This window comes from Pleurodeles waltl, chromosome 3_1 (assembly GCF_031143425.1).
Source record: "Pleurodeles waltl isolate 20211129_DDA chromosome 3_1, aPleWal1.hap1.20221129, whole genome shotgun sequence".
Classification (NCBI taxonomy): domain Eukaryota; kingdom Metazoa; phylum Chordata; class Amphibia; order Caudata; family Salamandridae; genus Pleurodeles; species Pleurodeles waltl.
Window position 1 is genome coordinate 1,929,834,755 of NC_090440.1, and position 23,226 is coordinate 1,929,857,980.

General features: G+C 46.3%; 1 protein-coding gene across 1 annotated transcript in view; it reads right to left on the bottom strand.

The window, feature by feature from the left end:
- Positions 1-23,226, bottom strand: part of SPAG5 (sperm associated antigen 5) — a 415,500-nt gene that overhangs the window by 146,727 nt on the left and 245,547 nt on the right. Inside the window, exon 19 of the mRNA XM_069226180.1 lies at positions 23,115-23,201. Within this exon, the coding sequence (XP_069082281.1) occupies positions 23,115-23,201 (87 nt within the window). The remainder of the gene's footprint in view (positions 1-23,114; positions 23,202-23,226) is intronic.

Consider the following 23,226-nt stretch of genomic DNA (forward strand, 5'->3'; position numbering starts at 1 on the left):
CTACTGATCACTGAGGCTTATTCAAACAGCCAGGTCTTGAGGGCCATTTGGAATGCTGGAAGTGAGGTGATGTCTGGAGGTGTGTGGGGAGCCTGTTCCAGGTTTTTGCTGCGACGTAAGAGAAGGACTGTCCTCCACTTCTGCTTTGGTAGATGCGGGGAGTATGGGCAAGTGAAAGGGAGGCAGAGCGTAGTCTTCTCGACAGTTGGTGGAAGTTCAGGTGGTGGTTAACATACGCAGGTCCTTGGTTGTGTAGACTCTCGTGTACATGGGTCAGCAGCTTGAATTGGCACCTCTTCTGTACAGGGAGCCAGTAGGTTGGTTGAGGTGGCGTGTGTCGGGGAAGGCCGAGGATGAGCCTGGCTGTGGCGTTTTGTATGGTCTGATGATTCTGTAGGAGGTGTGCAGCGATTCCTACGTAGAGGGTGTTGCAGTAGTCCAGTCGGCTGTGAAGGCCTGTGTCATGGTGCATCTTGTGTGTAGAGATGGCCACTTGAAGATCTTACTTAGCATGCGCAAAGTGAGGAAGCAGGTGGAGCAGACGGTGTTGATCTGGGATTTCATAGTGAGCTTGTTGTCAATGATGATTCCATGGGTTTCTGGCAGGTCGGAGTGGGTGTGGATCTAAGGTCTGATGGCCCCAGGAGTCATGCCATATGTTGATAATGTTGCCAAAAATCAATACTTCCGATTTGACTGTGTTCAGCTGTAGGCAGTTGTTGTTCATCCAAACAGCAACGCTTGTCATACACCTATGGAAGCTGGTTCTGGTGGTGGAGGGGTCGTCCTTGAGTCAGAAGATGAGTTGGGTGTCATCTGTGTAGGAAATGATGCTGAGATTTTGGGATCTGACGATGTTGGCCAGCGCTGTCATATGCATCGAGGAGTGCGAGGCTGAGGGATGAGCCCTGGGGGACACCGCAGGTAATTTCCTTGGGTTCGGAGATGAAAGGTGGTAGGTAGATCCCCTTGGATGGTGATGCGGTGGAGTCTTTCGATCAGCATGTGGTGGGATATGGTGTCGAAGGCTGTCGAGAGGTAGAGGAGGAACAAAGCTGCTGTTTGTCCTTGGTCGAGGAGGGCTCGGATGTCATTGGTGGCTGCGATCAGGGCAGTTTTGGTGCTGTGATTGCTGCGAAAGCCGGATTGGGAGGTATCAAGTAGCTGGCTCTGCTCCAGGTATGTCATGAGTTGCTTGTTGATGATCTTTTCCAGTACCTTCGCTGGGAATGGGAGCAGGGAGATTGGCCAGTAGTTTTGGGGTTTGCTGGGGTTGGCAGAGGAATTTGTGAGTCATGGTCTGACTTCGGCATGTTTCGAGGCGCTTGGAAATGTCGCAGTGTTGATAGAGGTGTTGAACAGGGTGGTGAGTTCCTGGCTGATACTTTGGTTTCCAAGGTTGAAGATGCAGTGTGGGCATGGGTTTGTGGGAGCTCCTGAGTGGATGGATTTCATGGTGGAGGAGATGTCTGGGGTGGAGAGGATGTTCCAGGTTGTCAGTATGTGGTTTGTGTTGATTACAGTGGTGGCGTATCTGTTGAGGAAGTCTGTAGGTGTGGGTTAGGTTCGCACTTTCTGTATATAGTTGCAATCTTGTGGAAGAAGAGGGCAAGGTTGTCACACAGCTCCTGTGAGAATGTGATGTTGTTTTAGCTGGCAGCGGTGTTGGAGAATTCCTTAACGATGCTGAAATGTTCCTTGCTGTTGGCTCTGGTTTCGATGTGTGTGGTAAGGGGCTGCCTTCTTTGTTGCCCCAGCAGGTGGTGGTACATGTTGAGGGAGGTCTTGAAGTCTGCTCTGTCTGAGGTGCCCTTGCTGGCGCGCCATCTCGTCTCCAGCGGTTTGTGGTCTAGTTTCACTGTCTTGGGCTCTTGGGTGTACCAGCTGGCCTTTTTGGAGGGTTTTCTGTGGATGTTGCTCTTGATGAGGACGATGCTGTCTGCGCAATTGGCGATCCAGGCATTGAAGTATTTTAATTCCTGTTCGAGGTTGGTGGTGGTAGCAGGGTTGGGGGTGTTGAGGGCATTGACTCAGCTGGTCTCTCAGATTTTGTTTCACCTCCGGTGGGGGCTGCTGGTCATCTTGAGGGTGGAGGTGCAGGGGCTGGAGATGTTGAAGTGCACAATGGAGTGGTTGGTCCATGTGAGTTCTGTAATATGGCTGTATTTGATGTGGTTGCTGGAAGTAAAAACGGGGTCCAGAGTGTGCCCTGTGGTGTGTGTAGGGCCGTGAATGATCTGAGTCAATCTGAGGCTGCTCGTACTGTCGAGGATGTGTGCAGTGTTGTTGTCGTTGGGGTTGATGTGGAAATGTAGGTCCCCATGGAAGATGTAGCCCTAAGTCTAAGGCTAGGGGTACAATGAAGACTACAATAGTGTTGCAGAAGCTGGAGTGCAGGCCTGGTGGTCGGTATGCAAAGGTGACTCTGATGGTTGTTTTGTCATCCATGTGGATCCTGAAGTTGAGATGTTCAATGGGGGGTGGGAGAATGGTGTTGTTGGTGGTGCACTGTATGGTCTCTTTGTGGATGATGGCTGTTCCTCCTCACAGCTTGTTGGTGCGATCCTCGTGAGTGATTTTATATCTGTCGGAGATCGCTGTGGCAATGTCTGGGGGCGGATGTGGGGGTTGAGCTAGGTCTCAGTGACGAGGACAATGTCAGGTGTTGACATTCCATAATTTGGTGGAATGCTTGCATAGTGAGCGTGAGTTGAGAAGGGGCATTTAAGTTGGTGTTTTGGTTCAGATGGTGTCTGTGGGTGTTTGAGGTGGGGCTGGTGTGTGCGCTGTGGCAGGTGAAACAGCAGTGGTGAGGATAAAGGCTCATAATCTGAAACACTGTGGTGGAAGTGTCTGTTGCAGCATCCAGCATCGAGCTGGGCGATGGTATATCCTCAGGGGGAGGGAGAGGCAGGGGTCGTGGCGCAGTCCAGGCGAGGACGGGCACATATGGGCTTGCCTTTGGCGCACCTGCTGCACGTCTGCTGTGCAGTTGCACTGCGGCCTGCATTTAGTAGGTCCTGTGATGGGCAGGGCTTCTGTTGACGGGAAAAACGGTGAGTGGGAAAGCCCGGTCAGGAAAACCCAGGCATTAGATCAGTCTGGAAATGCAGGAACTGGAAGCCACAGGCAAGTGGCAGGCTAGGTGTCCAGGTATCTTTGAGTAAAGGTCACAGGAGATCTGAAAGATATGTTAGAGAGTAGGGCGCTGTTCCCGGTAGAAATATGCTTGCTTGGCTTATATGTCAAAATGGGAGAGGGAAGCTGGTAAAAAATATTTATGTTTGGCTTTCGTCTTTGCTGGCAGGGACATTGCAATCCATTGGTTTTGCCCTTATAGGTCGTCACATAGCAGGTGGAAAGGAAAAGGGTGCCTCCGTTAGTGCTGAAGAGGGCAGAGGTACACAGAGAAACCACTCACTACCTTTCTTCAAAGTAATGATCAACTCCGGGGTCCTGTGAAGCTTTAATTAAGAAGATGTTATGGTTTGCAGTGCCCCCATTCACACTTTTAGGAAAATAAATGGGTCAATGCTTGTCACACATTACTGTTACAATTGCTGGGAGTGCTGATTTGGGGAAACATGGGAAATTTCTTGTGGCTGTGTTGGATTTAGGGGTGGGAGATAGAGAAAGCGTGCATCAATATGGCCTATAGCACAAAAATGATGTTTGTTCATTGTTAAAATGCGATTTTTTTTTTAAACTATGATATGGAACACACAAGTTAAAAAAAAAAAACATTTATAAAATAGATGGCTTGATTATCACAAACTTTAATGGGCAACTTTATTAATCACAACAATTCAAATACTTAACAAAAATATTTTTTTTTAAAGAAAGAAAATCCCTGCAGTAATACTTACATTTGATGCCGAATAATCGTTTGATCGGGTTAGATGGAACTTGTTGGCTAACATTTTTTAAAGGCTAGGCTTTTAGCATTCAGAAGAATAATTGGATTTTAGCAAATTATGCCACACCCATTGCATAAACTGGTGAATAGCGACAAATCTGATATAGTGGAGCTACGGAGAGGAACGAGACAGGGATGTTCCCTCTCCCCAGTCCCTCTTGTGCGCTCCATAAAGCCACTAGCAGCAATTTCAAGAGAGGGACCGACAGTACATGGGCTTAATTTTGGATAAGAATATCACAAACTCTGTCTCTCTGCTGGGAATATCCTACAGGTGCGCTCACAGCATTGTTTCGTATTAACACACCGAAATCGGAAATTCTCTATTTAACGCTTTTGCAAGAGGAGGTTACTGAACTATAGGGGTGATTTCAGTTTCCATGGGTGGCATCCTGTATTAAATACCGAGGCATATAGTTAACTCAATCCCTGTCAAAGGTGGTATCCGCCAACTGGTCAGAGACAAAAATAAATGTTAAACCGGATCTTTCCAGATGGAGTAAAATCTCAGGGTCCTGGCTGGGAAAACTTGAACCAGTTATGATGAACACATTACTCCTTCTCAGTCCAGGCAATGCCATATTCTATACCAAGATATGAAATGATATTCCAGCAGAAAGACACAGACAATTTTGTATGGAATAGAAAGAGGTCTAGAGTTTCAAAGAAAATTATGATACACCCTAAGATAAAGGGGGTCTTGCAATGCCTGATATATGGAGATATTACTACTAGGCAGCACAGCTTTGTCTCCTACAAGCAGGACGATTAGGGAAACTGACAAAAATGGGCATTAATGACACCGCAGTGATGGATACACTGCTGTGCGACATCCTGTGGTTGTCGAAGCAAGCTAGGTCTAAAAAACGTATACCAGTGAAAATGTATGCACCGTAAGGAGGACATGGTGGACATTGCACTGCAGCTCAGAACTTACCCCTCACTCCTCAAGGCCATTCGTCAAAGTCCTGAATTTACTCCAGAGAGGGATGGCTCAGCTGTTCAGATACAGAAAGACAGGAACGGTCTTCTCTTATGCCACGTGCTCAAAAAGGGAACCATCAAATCTTTTGTACAGTAATTGTGTTCCCTTGTGATGGAGGCTTATTTGCTGCTGTTCCCGGTGAGGTCTTCACATCATCTGTGTTCCTTTTTATACTGTTAATCTTGGTTATTGTCAATCACTCAACATGGTGTTGTCTTAGCTGTCCTGGGCTACCCTTAAGGAACAGTCGCAGTCTACAATCGGATTCAATGCTGTGTCCTGCTCTTGAAATTCTCATCTGCTGAATTAGAACTCTCATTTATCGAGGCCTGTCACTATTGTGGTGAGTTCCAATGGAAGTCTTTGAAAGTGCATCTGAAAAGGGAAAGTTAACTCTGGCCTGAGGTATCACAGAAGAAGGAGTCATGGGAGGAGATGTACAGCATGGGGTGCAAAGGAGGCTGTTACCCAGTGTAGGAAATTGACTCTTTTGACATGGTCACCACCCCACTTTTCTGCCTAGTTTCTGGCGCAATTTCGACTGAATGTGCACTGAGTCCCTGATAAACAGGTCCCTAGTGCAAAATCTCTTTCCCTAATACTACACAGTCTTTTTCTCAAATGGCAAACCTTTAGGCACCACTATAAGTCCATGGTAAATGGTACCCCTGGTATCTAGGGTATAGGGTACTAAAGTACGGCCCCTGAGGGTTGCAGCACAAATTGTGCCACCCTCAGGGACCCCCTCAGTAAGTGCACACAGTGCTGCTTTCGCGGGCTGCGTGTCTTAGTGCAGAACTAAAATGAAAACATGATGTGGCACACAGCTTGCGTGCCCTGTTCCCTTTGTACTGCATGCAATATATTTAAGTCGCCCCTTTAATAGGCCATCCAGCTCTAAAGGCAGGGTGCATTGTATTACACGTGAGGGCATACCTGCATGAACATATATGCCCCTGGTATGTCATTGTCGATTCTTAGACATACTAAGTGTACAGTGAAGCCATTTTAAGTACATGTGCTGGACACTGGTCATTACGGGTTCCTCAGCTTTATGAGGGCTTCACTGAAAATAGGGATATTTGGTATCAAACATCCCGTATTTATAAGCCCTCACTGAATTCAATGATGGATTTATTAATACCTGCACTATGAGGGCAGCTTAGAGGTGCCCCCGGAAACACCTAGTGTGGGCACTCACTGACCAAAACCAATACAACCACCTTATGACAGAGTCTGGCTCCCTGACGTGGGAGTCAATGCGCTTGAGAGCTCAGAACAAAGACCTGCTCAGGGAAGAGGTGTGACCTCCTCTCCCTGGCAGATGGACATTCCAGGGCAGGGAGCTTCAAAGGCCTCCCATGCCTTCCCAAATGGTGAAGGAGGCCAGCCCCCAGTTCTTGACCCCATTTTTGGTGGCAGGACTATCAGGAAAATTAGTAGTGCCCACTTCATGCCAGTCCCACTGGTGGTCGAGCTGAAGTAGACACTACTTTTTAAATTCCTCCATCTTGCATGGAAGGAAAAAGGCCAAATGGGTTAGGGCTGTGCCACTTCCAAAAGAAAGTGGTCATAGGAAGGGTGTAGTCACCTTAAGGGTGAGTAGCCCACTGGCTACCAACTGGGATTCTCAGCAAAGCCCTTAAATTCAGTATTTAGGTGGCACACCTGAACCCCAGAATCAGATACCTGTTGAACTAATAAGAGCCAGATAACACGAAGTTGCGCCAGCAGAGAAGACTGAAGACATCTACTGGCTTGTCCCCTACCCACTCTGCCTGTCTACAGCCTTTAAAGAACCTGAGCCTAGAAGACGACTGTCCTGTGGCCCAGCGACCTCCTAAGCATTGGGAGGACTGTCTGCCTTCAATAAAGAACAAAAACTCCTGTGGACAGTGGACCTGTCCAAAAGAAACATCTCCAAAGAAGAAAGATGTCTGCCTGAGGAACTGTGAAACATCCGCCTAGAACTACCTCTGCACCCGATGCCCAAGGCCCGAGTCAAAGTGGCCCACCAGTCCAGCGAAGATTCCACAGTGCTTCTTACCCAGAGTCCATCGCGGGCTGACCCCTGCCAGACTCCACAGCAATGCCAGGCGCCTAAATCCAAGGGCTCCCCTCACCGAAACCTGCTTGGTAAGCTGTTTCCCATGCCAAAAGACACCCCTACACCCAGAGCACCTGGGCCTTTGGGAGCTACAGCATTGGTGTCCCTACAACCCCTGGCATTTTAACTTACCTGGGGGCAGCTGTGGCCAGAGCCTGCAGCCCATTCCTGAAAGTGATCTCCTGCACTGACTAAGATTGGGAGCCCGAAGCTGTGTTGGCACTCTGCATCCGGCTGCCCTTTGTGCCACTGGTGTGTAAGTTTGGCACTGCCTTGTACCCCCTCCCCCCGTCCTTGTTTCAAATCCAGCAGATCCACATCTGACCCCCCTCTACCCGCCTGTAAGCAGCATTGCAGCGGATGCCCCTTGTCACCATTGGATAGCATTGGGCACCCAATGCTGTGTTGGTACACTGCACCTGGCGGCCAATGTGCTGCTGAGGGTGTATGTTTGATGCTGCTTTGTGGGCCCTCTGGTGCTTGCCTCAACCCCAAGAGACCAACCTCTGACACAGCCTGTACTTACATGGGAGCAGCACGTCTTCAGTCCCCCCCCAGTCTCCATTGAGTAACATAGGGCACCGACTCAGACTTTGGCACCCAGCCGCACCTGTGCCGCTGTGGGGGCACTCTTGGTACTAACCTGAACCTTGCCTGGTGCTAGCCTGAAACCCTGAAGACTGGGATTGTAAGTTGCGTACTTACCTGAGAAACTGCATTCTTGTTTTCCTCCCATAGGTTAACATTGAAGACTCTGAAAATTGCACTATAAATTTTTGAAACAGCAAAGTATTTTTAATTTTAAACCTGTTACCTTATAACGAAGTTATTTTCTTTAAAGCATATATAAAAGCAATTGTTATTTTTCTAAATTGGTCTCAGGTTTATTCTTGGAGTGCGTGTGTCATTTATTGCCTCGATGAGTACAAGAAACATTTAACACGACTCCTTGATAAGCCTAACTGCTCGCCCATACTACCACAAAAGAGCACCAGACCTATCTATTTCTGCATTTGCAAACCTTTGGGGAGCCACTGGACTCTCTGCATATTGTACTTCATTTTAGTACACTATATACAGAGCCAACTTCTTACACCCAGTGATTTGTATATACTAGCTCTGTTGCAGTCTGTGGGATTTATCCAGAAGCCTACAACGGGGGCTTGGCACTAAAGAAACAAAGCAAGGGCTTCTGGATTATTCCCTCATTTGGCAGCCAACAGATTTTTAAAACAAAAAATACGGGCACAGTGCAATACAAAGTCCACTGACTACATCACCAGAGGAAACTGATGTCAAAAATGTTTTCAGTTGCTCTTTGTGAGGAAACAAAAAGTCAACCATAATTTACTGGTCTGAAAAAATCCTCAAAGGAAAGCTTAAAAGAGAATGCTGAGTAAAGCAAAATAACTGAATCTAATGAAATATATCTTTGGAGGAATAGTTCAAGGTCCAGATGCTGATTACTGCGGTTGTGGACTGTCACTCTGCTAAACTGTGGGTTGCTGAAGCAGCCTACTATCATCAAATGTCAAACTGTTCTTAAATGAGGATTTTCCGTATTTATTTCTCCATTTATTTCTCTTGGAGAATTTATTCCATTTATTTCTCTTGGAGGGATGGCATCAAAAAGGGTTTTTAATCCTATTAAATATTTGTCATTTTCAAAATACTTAATTCAAAAACTTTAAATGGCTTCAATTGTGCAGTGTAAAATACTTTTTGAAAAGGCATTTCCGTCTCTTCTAGAAAGTGGCCTTGTAGCATCTCACATATAGGTAATAGAATTGGGTGTTTGGGAGTACTAATGAAGTTAACATGATGGAGAAGGACAAGTTACTTACCTTTAGTAACGCCCGAGCTGGACTAAGTTAATATCTAGTTGCAGATTCCTTAACTTAGAATTCCCTCCAAGCGTCATTCTGGATCTGGAGATTTTTCTTGAGCAGTACCTCTGCGCCCGATCGGCTCAGCGTCTGTCATCGGTGTTGTGTGCCCGATATGACGTTGTGGGTCCTATATAGGTGCCACCTCAGTGCCCTGATGTCAGTTTCTTTTCACAACTTTCCACGCCAGAAATGCAGAGCCATGAAGAACACAGACTACTGATGCAAAAAAAACTGGGGCCCTGAAAGGGAAGTCCCTGACACTAGAAATCAGTTCGTAGAGCAGGGAGGATGGGTAGGTCAGTAAGGAATCTGCAACTACATATTCTCTCTACCAGATAAGGCGTTACTGAAGGTAAGGATCTTGCCCATCTGATGGAGGCATCTAGTTGCAGTTTCCTTACCTTAGAATAGATACCCAAGCAATACCATCCCCAGAGGTGGATGTGCAAACAAAGATCATACTAGAAAGTCCTGCAGGACCGAACAAGCAAAGTGCCTGTCCCTTCGGACCTGACTGTCCAGGCAGTAGTGTTTGAAGAATGTATGCAAGGATGCCCAAATTGCCACCTGACAGATGTCAAGGACTGGCACTCCCCGTGCTAACACAGTGGTCGCAGTGATTTCTCGGGTAGAATAAGCACACAAACCCTCCAAAGGGTTGCTTTTTTGCCAGTGTGTAGCAAATCTTAATGGAGAGGATGACCCATCTGGAGAGAGTCTGCCTTGGGATAAATATGCCTTGCTGTACATTGTGTCCAGAAGAGCACCAAGAAGCATTATGTTTTGTTTTGGAATGATAACTGATTTTTGCAAATTGATGGTGAGACCAAATTTGTGAAATAGGTCAAGGCAGGCTTATGTGGTTTTTGGATGCTTGTTGCACTGTTGGATCTTTGAGTAGCCAGTTGTCCAAGTAAGGAAACACTTGGTGACCTTGCTTCCTGAGAGCAGGCGCTACTGGTGCCAGGCACTTGGTAAATATGTAAGGTGCCGCTTTTAGTCCAAATGGAAGGACTTTGAATTGGTAATGGGTATCAGCTATGGTGAAGCGAAGATATTTTCTATGCTTGGGATGAATAGGGGTGTGGAAGTATGCGTCCTGCAAATCGAGTCTTGTCATGAAATCTCCTCTGTTGAGGAAGTGCAGGATATCAGAGAGAGTGATGATCCAAAAAGATTCCTTGGGTCTCCATTTCCCTGTTTTCTTATAAGGAAGAATATTTCTGAGATGAAGTAGTGGGCTGAGAAGAAAACTTCTCTGTGGAGATATGTTTTTTCTCCTTTCTCAGAGGATCTTTATGATGAGATTTAAAAGCCTTTATTCTCAACCTCAGATGTTCCTTCAGAGGATCTTGCCCTTTTTCTTGACCTTTCTGAAGTGTCAATATCCTCTTCAGATATGATGCTCTTTTGGCTCTTAGACTTCTGTAGCCTCCACTCTCTTTCTTTTAGAGTCTTTGTAGAAAAGATTCTACATATTTTGCAGTCCTTTACCTGGTGACTGGGGTAGAGGCAGAAAAACATTGCTTATGTGGTCCTCCAGATGAAGACGTTTTCTGCCACAGGACATGCAGGATCTGAAAAGGTTTCAGACATTTTCACTTCAATTGCAGGTATAAGCAATGAATGAGCATAGCTCAGGGAGACTCCCTTCACAAGATGTACGGTAGAAAATCTGAGGGAAGCAGCCTCTCTTGGGAGTGTTCTAGAGGGTGCTGTCGCCTGATTGGCCATAGTTGAAGTTTGGTCCTTTTTTTTTTTAATAAAGACGTAGATATGTTATTAAAGGGACTGTTAAGTGCCATTAGGGCTTATGGTAATGATACATACTTCCCACTTTGACAACGGGGAATGATTCAAGCATGTGATTCTGTGAAAGATCCAATACTAGACATCATCCTCTTACCAAGTGTGTCCAGCCTTTTGGATTTCCTATCCGGGGGTGTGGAAGGGAACGCGCTCTGGGAGGTGGAGGATTGGATAGCCAAGCTCTCCGGGGTGTGCTGCTTCATCAGAAAAGCTGGGTCACCTGCAGTGGAGCAGTGGCAGCAGGCTATTGTCTTTTTTACAGTTGCCCCTGGGCTGGGTTTGGACCACGTACCTCGTAGGACATCAATAAAGGTTTTATTAATCGGGAGCAGGGGTTCGGAGGATGAAGCTCCATGTTGAAGCACCTCTGTCAGGAGGTTAGTCCTAACTCCCACGGAAGTCAGCTCAAGGTCGAGGACCTTGGCTGCTCTTTGCATCACCAATGAATATGAAGCTCTCTCCTCCGTAGCCACAGTTGGGGGACAAAGCGTGGCATTATCTGGAAAAGTATTCAGTCTGCTGGCTTCACCAAAATCTGTAAGCCAGTCCATAGGCTGTTCTTTCTGAAGCTGGTATTCTAAAGGGTCCAGTGACCCCTTCAATTTCTCACCATAACCTAGCCCATAAGAAAGGGACTCAGGATCTAACACAGGAGGCAAGGCGTTTGCTGGCGTCGAACGATTCTCATCCAGCTCCATGTCGGAGTCGCCAATGAGAATGGGGATGACGCCACCCGTTCGAGCAGGCAGCGCCAGGAGCCTTGGGACCAGCGTCAAGGAAGGTCGGGGTGGTATGACCGAAGTCGGTCTGTATCCGAAATCTGATCCATGAGTGGCCCTCAGCACCAACACCGAAGCCATCGGCGCAGAACCCGAAGGGGACCCTTCCAACTCTGTGGGGCCCTAAGGTGTTCCAGCGGAGACGGGCTGAATAAAAATGAGGCGTATGGGCTCATAAAATATACAAAGTTGGGTAAGGGTCGCTCGACTCCCAGAAACTCGGGGAAGCACAGAGTCAGCCCAGGCATAGGTTCCTCGGAACGAGGCCAAGAGCACCTCGCCTCATCCTGTCGTCCGCCAACAGACGAGAAGTCAAAGAACGCTTCGAATTCTTGTTCTTCTTCTTTTGCCTCGACTTACCCATTCGTCCTGGGGACTTTTGAGTGGGATGACAACAATGGAGGACTTCCCGATTGCTACCGGGACCTTTCTGTCAACCAGGACCTTGACTTGCAAGGAGTCATGCGTCGGGCTGCCATCAGCTTCCAGGATCGCTCCCTCAAAGCCTTCGGTTGCATGGTCTGACAATCTGCGCACGACTTCGGGCCTTGATCGCGTTCCAGGCTGCAGTGACACACTAGGCGCAGATCCACCACAGACATCGCCCAATGACAGGATTCACAGGGCTTGAACCTGTCTTCCTCAATTACATCCTCAACACACCAGATGTTAAACAACTCGAAAAATGTCGGCAAAAAGTTGAAAATAAATAAATAAATAAATAAAAAAATTGACTGAGGTGTAACTCTCTTCGGATCAGCTCTGGCTGGCACGGAAAGAAAGTAACTGACGTCAGTGGACTGGGTGGCGTCTTTATAGAACTAGTGACGTCATATGCGGCGTGGATGACGCCAACAATGGATGCAGAGCTGATCGATGCCACGTAACGGCACGCAGGGGGACTGTTCAAGAAAAATCTCCAGATCCAGACTGACACCTAGGGGAAATTCTAAGGTAAGGAATCTGCAACTAGATGTTTCCATCAGATCAATATCCTGAAAAGCAGAGCTCAACTAGGGGTAAAATTGATGATAAAGAAAGTGAGAAAGTGGGAGGCTTTTAAAGAGGGGAGACTCGATTGGGACTTCAGAATTGAAAGAAGTCATTTCATGTGGCATCCAGAAAGTGTTTGAAGGAGGGGGTCTGGACTCCATAACAGATTTTCAATAATGCTTAAAACTGAAACACATGTTGAAAGGATACATGAGAAACCACTAGAGATCATGGACTATTCATGCTTAGAATCATATAGTTGAGACAAAACAGAAATCCACCTGATGTCTAAATCTGCTCCATGCCTGACAATCTTGAGAAGTAAAAAAAATTATAAAAATGCAATGCTTGAAAAGGATGTGCTATACTAGGGAAAGTTTGTTTTAGGTGGGACGAGCCAGAGAACACATTGACAGGTTGCGGAACTATGAAACAAAATAGGGAGACTTCCTGAAGCTAATGGAGATCCAGAACTTCTGGTAAAGGGTGAAGAGGGTTTTGACAGTAGTGGTAGGTTAAAGCCTTAAATTGCACTAAAAAGACCAACTTGAGAGATACTAGAGCCCCTTGAGGTTACAATATGTGAATGCACTTCTGTTTATTGGGCTAGCAGTATAAAAATATCGGGCATAGCCACAATGAAGTTTCAATTGTTCCAACACAAGTTCATCAAAATGGGGGTCTCCAGCAAATTCAGAAATTCTTAATCTACATGCAGAAGCCTGGAACACTAACAGACAAAAAAGTCTACTGAAATAGATAAACATACATATGAAATATGTATATCACTGAAAACACAACACAAAGGTTAAATTAACGTTATAGTTAGGTGAATTTGTTAATGACAACTTTACTATTTTGAACTAAAAAAAAACAATAATTCACCAGTTGTAGTTAGCAGCTCTAACTATAATTTGCCCCCCCAGCCATGTACTGATTATGACCTCACATATTACATCACTCATGACATGTTCCATGACATCATTTATGACATCACTGATGATATCATCCATGCTTTGTTTTTCTGCATATTGCTCTATAAATTAGTATGGGATTAGAGGCCTGAAAATAAGCACAAAATAGCTCAGGAGAATATGAGGCATCATTAGTGCCATCAGAGATACAAATCCTTTAAGTGTACAAAGCATGCATTATGTGCAAAATTTACCCTATAGCATGCATGTTAGAGGTATTATAGTTCACATTAAGAAAATTAAGTTCCTTAAATACTGAACACCTAGTCCAAAATGAATGCTCTATTACAGACAGCTTTTTATACGTATCAAACACCTGACACTCACTGAACCTACATTGAGTAATGAAGTCGATCTGAGGAGAGAAGTGGGTACTATAAACAGTATTTACACTATGGAGATAGTTTTGTCTATACCACACTGTTTGCAAACAGTGAAACTCTCATGAGAAATACACCACAGAGTATTACAAATCTTGGCAACAGTTATAAAAATAAAAAAAAAGACACTATTTCCTTAAAATACCCAAGGTTTGAAGGTGCTAAAGATCATACAACATGCAGTCTTCATATTGTGGTTAAAACTTTAGCGACTGACCAACTTCTGAAACAAAACAAGCACACAACTTAATACCTGGTGCACACAGTCTGTTATGTAGAAATTGTCATGCTCAGTCAGTCAAATGAACTTTATTTCGGCTACAAGAGCCACAAAAGCACAGCAACAATAAATAATTACGCAGAATAAAATATATACAATACATGTGATTAGATAAAATAATAAAATTAAATACAATTAAATACACTCCCAGAGTAAGTTTTTACATTCTTGCTAAAACCATTATACAGAAGTTTCCCTCTGACAATCCAACTTGCCCCAAGGAATTTGGCAACAGCAATCACTAGCATAGGGAGAGTGTCTGATCTAAGAATTCGGAGAGCTAAGTCGGACCTGCAAACTCCCAGCAGTCTACAAGCCTGGGCCAGCCATTTCCTGCGTGAGGCAGTGTATGCAGGGCAGACAAATAGGACGTGAGGGAGGTTTTCAATGGGTGCTTTACAAGCTGGGCAGATGGTTGTTTTGTCATGTGACCATCGACTAGTAAATAGTCTTAATGGCAGGGTGCCAATACGGAACTGGAAGTACAACTTCCTTTCTCTTGGCACCGTGAATATGTCCCAGATAGCCTCATATTTGCACGTCACTTTTAGGGTGGTGAAGTCACATGATAGTGTAGAGTGAAGAGCAACCCTCATGTCTTCAAGAGTCTACCATTTGCCAGTACAATTTTTTAAGATCACTTTTTAAATCGAAGGTAGTAGTGGTTGGGGAATCCCAAAGTTCTCTAAGCCCAAGAGAGTAAGGTAGTCCATTAATGTGTCTGAACCAGGGGATACTATGAGAGTGGTCAATTTCTAAGATGACCTGCAGGGCTATAGTAAAGGAGGCAAGCTCTGGAGTAGTCCAAAGATGCCGCTGATACAAGAGGGGACGCAGGCGGGCTTTGTGGTCAATGCGTTTCATGCCTAGGTCTTTAAAAAGGGGAAACAATGGAGTACTTGGCGGGAGGGACACTAGATTTCTTAAGAAATTATTTTCAGAAAACTTTATTTCCTGGGCTTTGGCATAGCCCTAAAGTTCAGCTCCATAAAGGGCTGAACTTACTGCCTTTGTTTCATATATCCGGATTGCAGGGTGTATTGGTTTAGTATGTGAAAGGTTAAAGTCCTTTATTAAGACCCCTGCTGTTTGCTTTAACTTCAGTGCTTGCATTGCAATATGTGATTTCCAAGACATTTTTTCAGTTACCATTATGCCCAGATAACTAAAAGTGCCAACCTTTTCAAGTGGAGTTCCCTCGAGAGTGAACTTCCTCTAAATGATCTGTATGGATTAAATGTCATCAATTTCGTTTTAGAGGCACTGATTTTAAGTCCCCGTGTGGAGCAAAATTCCTCAAAACACAAGAGGAGTTTACGTAATCCACTTGGGGTCTTGGATATCAGGAGTGTACCGTTTGCAAAGAGCAGGACTGGAATTTTCTGTGTGCCTAGCGAAGGTGCATCAGTATCCAGTCTGAGAAGAGGGGACAATATAATTTATGTACAGGGAGAACAGGGTGGGGACAAGGACACACCCTTGCCGCATACCCCTTGACACCTGAATTCTGTCAGTTAGCTGCCCCCTATCATCCCATCTGACGCGTGCATAGTTACCCTCATGGAGTCGAGTTAGTAATACAAGAATGTGCTTGGGAATTCCCATTTGGGAAAGAACTTCCCACAGCTTGTTACGGGGTACTACATCGAATGCGGATTTCAAGTCCACAAAAACAACATACAGGTTCCCTTTACCAATAAAAACGGTTTTCCAGTATAAGAGCAGAAACCTGAAGGCTTGCTCAATGGTAGATATTTGTTTGCGAAAACCTGCCTGGAGTGGACTAAGGATGTTGCATTCCGTCATCCAGTCTTGAATCTTGCCCAGAAGGCAATGACAGAACACTTTCTGCACACAGTCTATTAAACTAATTGGCCTATAATTACTGGGGAGGCTTCTGTCGCCCTTTTTGAAGATTGGGACAACAATGGCCCCCTTCCAAGACTCAGGGATTGGTGCCCCAGATGCTATTGCATTCGCTATGATGGTGATATATCTTGACCAGATTGCTATATCGGTTAAAAATAGGTCTGCTGGAACACCATCCGCACCAGGTGCCCTACCACACTTTAGAGAGCCTAAAGAGTATGCTATGTCCGCTTCGGAAAATAGTTGCAACACTGGAGGGGAGGGTGTCAGGGTAATATTTGTGCAAGTGTCCTTATGTCGAGAGGTAGAAGTATCATGGTTGTAAGAATACAACCCACTAAAGTGGTAAACCCAGTCATTTGGTGCAATATTAGTTGTAATGTTCAATTCGCTGTTTGCAGGGCAGCGCGCTGCAAGAGACCTAAATGTGCTGCAATTCCTCTCTTGTGCAGCCCACCACTTGTCGTCTTGTTCACGTTTAGCTTTGGCGATAGCTAATTTGTAAGACTTCCTGGCTGAGCTAATTGCATTTACATCCTTAGATTTGATAGCTTGGATTAAATGCTTGCTTGAGGAGCAACACTCTTTGTTAAACCAGCGATGCCTACTCTTGAGCCTCTTACTATCAGAGGCTATGTCAGCCGAGAAGAGGGCTGCAATAACCTTGAATCATAAGGTGTGAGTTAAGCTTATTTCCCCGTTGGGGATTGCAGAGCCCACCTCTAAGTCCTCAAGGTGGTGTTAGCTGCGTCAATGAGTGTAGGTCGAGCCAGAACCTGGTTCCACTTTAGGTGGCGTTTGTCATTAACCAGACTGATTCCCCTTGGTGCTTTAACTGAGGTGTTGATCATGGACAGGTGGTTGCTCAAAGCTGACAAGTAGACTGAGATAGGATTATGTCACTTTCAGATCTCTCAATAACCATCATGTCAATGACTAAAGGCCATAATCTTATGTCGACTAGACAATAATCAATTCTACTGGTGTGGTTAACTTTGTTATACGTGTGACAACCCTTTACGTCTGATTTGGTCCTGCCATTGAGAGCAAATTCCATAGTCAATGATTTTACTTGAACAGCAACTTGTGACCACCCTTTAATGGGTGGGATATCCAGGGCAGGGATAGACCATACCTGATCCTCCTCATGGGTGGACCCAAGATCATCCCAGTAAAGAGGTTCAAATGTGACTATAAGTCACCTGCCACAATAATTTTGTAATGCCAGGACAGTTTTGCAGAAATGCCTCTAGAATGCAGAGGGTTTTGGAAACCCGACCCCTCCCCAACCCCTCTGGTATAGATGTTAAAAATAATCACAACTGCATCATCCCCAAATGATAGGCGAAGACCTAGCAGGTCGGGGGAATCAATGGATAGCTGTGATATATGGCAGTTTAGTGATGTTCTAGTCCAGATGGCTAGACCCCCAGAGGGCCTGCCCCTGGTACTGGGCAGAGCAGGAATATAAAAGTTGGAATAGCCAGTTTGAAAGAGTAGGTCAGTTGACCATGTCTCTCGAAGAAGACATTTGTTGTGTTCCTCAATAAAAGAGGTGAAGGATGGGAAGGGGAGGATAGATCTCAGACCTGCCACATTCCATGAGACACGTTGTACCCCGGTGGTTAAATGGACAGCCCTGTCCACTGACATATTTGAGAGTTTGGTTACTAGAGGGTGGTTTAACAGGTGAGGTTGCTGATCGGATTTCTTGATCTTAGCATCAGCTAGAGATTGGTCAGCACAACTATTTGCTAGCATTGTGGGCAATTTCGTCATGGTACCTGAGTGGTTTGGCATTAGATTGCGGTGATGATTTATGGAAGTCGCTGTGTCTGGAGAAAATAGCTGCTTGACTATTGCAATTAAAGAGTTAACCATAGACTTAAGTTCTGACACCTCCCTCTTTAAATCTTGTATGCATAACATATGCTGTGCATTTGACTGGGCTGAGTGCTCATTTACATCTACATCTACTGACCCACCCACCCTGATGCATGGTTCAGGGTCGTCCTGTGAGTCTCAGATATTTCTTAAAGGGGTAAAGCGGTTGATACACTGAATAGGGTCGCTGGGATCAGTTGGAGGCTTATCCGCTGATAATGGGGGAGCATGGGCGATTACATCCCTACCCTCCCCTTGCCCTGTGGAGGCTATAGCCTGTTGGCCAATTTTACAAATATGTCAGCAATTTTCTTGTGACCAGCGCCCTTCCTGACAGGGAAGCATTCCCCCAGTTCCGTTGGGGCTGCTATCCGGGGAGGAAGTTAAGATTCCTTCACAATCGTCAAGAAGGCCAGGAACTTCACTCCCTGAACCTTGTAAGGCCCTGAGGATCCCATCCTCCAGGGCCACTACTTTAAACCCCCCCCGCCCTGAGCCTTACTAGCCCTGGGGATCCTATCCACCAAGGCCATTGTTTTTTTACTAAAGAGGAACAGGATCCTCCTTCCTGAGCCTTGTTAGGCCCTGCAACTGCACCCCCCCTCCCCCCTCCAGGCCATTCCTTTAAATAAAGAGCGGTCGCCGCACGTGGTACCCCTCCCTGAGCCGTGAGCCGCAGGGACCCCATCCCCCTGGAGCCCAGATGTATTTTTAGGGGTAGGTGAGCACGTAGCCCCCTTCCCCAAGCAAATTAAAGCCTCAGGGACCCCATCCCCCAGGGCCTGGCATGATTTTAAGGGGTGAGGTGCACGAGGCAATGTTAAAAGCTACTAATGCAGCTCCCTGCGAGTGAGAGCAATCTTTTGATCTGTTTCCCTGTGCTCTCCCCCCACCTCCAAGTAATAGGCCCTGGGCCTGCCATGGCTCAAGGAGGGGTGCCGTGCCCAATAAGCCTTTGGATACCAATGCATGGGGCCAGAGCATCATTCTAGGTTTGACTGCTCTGCCTAAACAGTCAGTGATGTCCAGTCCCAACAGTACGACAAAATTTGCCATATCCTGGCCATAGTGAATGATCTGCACCATTGGTGTGGAAATCCTTCAGGACTGGTGGCAATAACTGTGACCAAGTCCAACAATGTGCTGCGGTACCTACCCAGGTACAGCTGGTGTTAACTGACCATAGGGTGAGGCTAGTTAAAGAGAACAGCTGATTTCCGAAATGCTTCAAGTCTCTGTGTCTCCCTAGCTGGAGAGATCATAAGAAAAAAGTTTGGGTTGATCCTACTAGTGGAAGCTTGAACCATTAGGCTTGTCCTAGCAGGGGGATGCATCTACCAAGGAAGGTTATCTGCAGCAGGTCTGTGGTAACGTGCTAACCATCTATTTATAGGTGGACGTGAACAAGGTTTAGCCCAGGTGCATATGAGGATATAAGCAAAGGCTTTGCTGAAAGGCAGCAAGGACTCAGACAAGTTCTGCGCAGGCTGCCGAACTTCAATGGGTGCATTGGTTTTTACTTCAACAATTGGCAATAGTCCAGAAATTCAGCTGCCCGTCTGATGACCACAGCAAATAAGGATGCTTCTTTTGCTGAAGTGTCCAGTTCTCTAGACTCTTGTAAGTCCAGATGGAAATTGTCATCATTGTATAATTGGAAGAAATTCATCCTCTTCATCTCCCTCGTCATCAAAGACTCGCTTGCTGGCTTTGGTCAGAATTCAGTCTGAAAAGTTCTTAGAGCTCTGGATGGTGGCTACTAGGCAAAGGTGCCATTTTATCCAAGACAGAGTGAACAGCGGTTCTCCATGGGCTGCAACATGTATTATGCCACCTATGGGAGCCCAAGCAAAACGTGTCTGCAGGCCTGCCATTGCAGCCTGTGTGAAAAGATGCATGCACCCTTTCACCACAGGTCACTATAAGTCACCCCTATATGGTTGCCAGTATAGGTTGTATGATTCCATGCACTTTGGGGGCTCCTTAAAGGACCCCCAATATTGCTCCTACCAGTCTTGTGGGGTTTTCTGGACAGCCCGTGCTGTTGCCACCCCACAGACAGGGTTCTACCCTCCTGCTCAAGAAGGGGAAGGCAGAACAAAGGATTTCCTGTGGGAGAGGAAGGCAACACCCTCTCCCCTTGGAAATTGGTGTTACATGGCGTGGGAGGAGTAGCCTCCCCCAAGCCACTGGTATGCTTTGAAGGGCACATTTGGTGCCTTCCTTGCATAAACCGGTTTGCACCAGTCCAGGGACACTCGGTCCCTACTCTGGTGCAAAACTGGACAAAGGAAAGGGGAGTGACCACTCCCCTGTCCATCACCACCCCAGGGGTGGTGCCCAGAGCTCCTTCAGGTGGCCATTCGATTCTGCCATCTTGAATCCAAGATAGGCAGAGGGTCCTTGGTCAGGCAATTGACATCACAGCCCCCTCCAGATAGGTGGTCACCTTCCAGGTGACCAAGCCCATTTTTAGGGCTATTTAGGGTCTCCCTCTTGGGTGGTTCCTTAGAACATTTCCCCAGCTGTGCATCCTTTGAAGTCGACGAGACTCCAGCCTGCACCAAGAAGTAAGAAGTAATCTTAGACTGAAGGAGTCACTCCCTTGCACCTGCAGGTACCAACTGTAACGACGACTGGCTGCATGGATCTGCTCTCCTCCTTAACTGCGTGGGTCCTGCATAACAAATGGTGGTCTAGAGTGGTCCCCTTGGTCCTATCTGCCAGCTGTCCATCTTGGTAGATGGAAAGCCCTTGCCTCTCCTTGAAGGACAGTACCCCTGTGCACCTCAACTCCTGCAGCAACCAAGGCTTGTTTGCTCCTGCTCCAAGGGATCTTCAGGCTTTGTGTAGCCCTGACCCCCAGCACTCCTTCCTGCCAAGCACAGTCTTCTCTCTGCTACTCTAGCGTTGTGGGACTCCTCTTCAGGTGTGCTGAGTGGGCTTCACTGCGACTTGCTGTGCGCCTGCTGCTTGTGGAGGCTGCATCCTCTTCTGGTGACTCTCCCAACTGCTGAGGGTCACCCCAAACTCCCCTTCTTGGGTCGAGTCCCCTGGGACTTGCTGATCCTCTTCAACCTTCCAACTAGTCGTCTTCTTCTTTTGCATCTGCCAAGACTTGTTGGTGGTCTTCCTTCACCACTGACTCACTGCAACCTGACAGCCTACGTGGGACATCACCTGCATTACTTCAGGGGCTTCTCTTCAGCTCCTGTGCTGCATAGCTGGTCTTCTTTGTCCCCCATTGGCCTGGTCCTATATCTGCAGAAGGGTGGGTAGTGGCTCCTGCCACAACTGGACACTATCACAAAATGACTTGGTCCCCTTCCTTTGCAGGTCCTCTTCTGCCGGAATCCACCTTTGAGTTCTTCCAGTATACTTTGGGTCTTGCACAATCCTTTTCATAAGTCCTCCTGTTAGGTTTGGGGAAAACTAGGTACTTACCTCTGCTCTCCTGGTCGCTGGGAATCACCCTAGTACTCACCTTTTGGGTTCCTAGTTCCTCCAGCTTCCCTCTAACGATTTCACATCCTTGGGTGGGGGACTGTATCTCGCATTTCACTTACTTAGTATATGGGTTGGCCCTCCCCAAGGGCCTACACTATTTTCTAATACTTTTGCCAATGCTGCTTGTTTTTATGCTCCTTACCGACTGCCATTGTGTATATCAGTGTGTTTACTTACCTCCAAGTGAGGGGACTGCCTAATAGTATTCTGGTATTTGTGTTACCATAATAAAGTACCTTTATTTTTGTAACTCAGTGTGGTTCTTTCATGTGTGCTAGTGCTGTGTGACTATAGTGGTATTGCATAAGCTTTGCATGTCTCCTAGATAAGTCTTGACTGCTCATTCACAGCTACTTCTAGAGAGCCCTGGCTTTCTAGACATTGCCTACACTTCACTAATTGGGGATACCTGGTATAAGGTGATGACAATATAGGTGCTCACCACACACCAGGCCAGCTTCCTACAAAGGGTGCCAGCGATTTGCTTTTGTGAATGCCTCAACCTGATGCAGCATCGCTGATGGCTTCAAAAATTCAGGGAGCATCGTGATCACCTTTGGAAACAGCTCCTCAGTGGGGGACCAGAAAGTATACTGGGGTCAATTTGCCATCCTCAGGACCATGATGAATAATTGTTGGGGGACCGGGAACAGGACTCTTAATACTCCTGCCAGTGTTTGATGATGAAGCCTTGAGATCCTGAACGGCCAATGGGTGTAAAAAATGCACACAGTTCACATGACTTGGAGTTGTGGCCAAACCCAAACACCAGAGAGATACCTCTGTGGGGATCAGTCCCAGGCATCTGCTATAAGGCTTAAACCCTGTTTTAGCAAGGGACGTGTTCCAATGCACAGTGGAAAAGAGTTTTGTCAGAAAAAACTCATCAGCTGAAGAGAACAAGTTATGAGTTAGCTCCAGATCCATGTACGAAGGCATGAAAAGAAAGTAGCTGCCAGTGTGCTTGAGTGGCTGTTATATGCAGCTGCAGTCATCACTTCCGAGGCACAGTGGACTCAACCCAGAGCATGCAGGGGATATCCTGAAAAATCCTACGGATCGAGTATGGCATCTGTGGATGTTCTAAGGAAGAGGAATGTGCGGTTACAGGTATCCATCAGAAATAAACTGTTGCATTTGACACTGAACACATTCTGGATCATTGGTCCCTCCGACTTCCTGCGTGTGGCATTGTTGAAATTGCTATCCGGTGAAGGTGCAAGACAGTTTTGATCCTTTAATTTCATGTTAATTATATGAGAATTTAATGGTGGAAAAACTGAAAATGTTTTCTTTCAGGAATCGCTTTGAAAGATGAGAGCTTTCCCCGTTTTAAATCTGTTCCCGAACTTTGAGTATATTCCGAAAAGTGCAATGTTTGTGGATACAGTATACCCCAGGGAAGAAGGAATAGGGGGGACAGTGACTGCTTCCATTATGTGGAGGTGAAGGGGAGAAAGTGGAACTGTAAAACATTTGGGCCAGACAAACCGAAATGTAACATCATCACTTTTAGCATGCAAAACTAGTTGGGGATATTACTCATCCTATTCACTTACATTCAGTGCTCTCTCGCTATGAATCTTTGATCGGCACCAAACCTACTGCCTCCTAATCTACAGATACATGTGCAACACAGTGACAGCACCTGTGCAAAATATAGCAATAAATAAAGGAAACATGAACAAGGTCCATCTGATCTGGTGGTATGGGTGCTGAGTGGGGCCCAGGATCAACAGTACCTGCTGGCTTTGGAGTTGCTGGTTGAACTTTAGTGAATGCGCTTGTTTCATTGCCCAGAATGGAAGAATTTGATTCTTTAGGCTGATCTAAAAGAAAGAACAACAGTTAGAA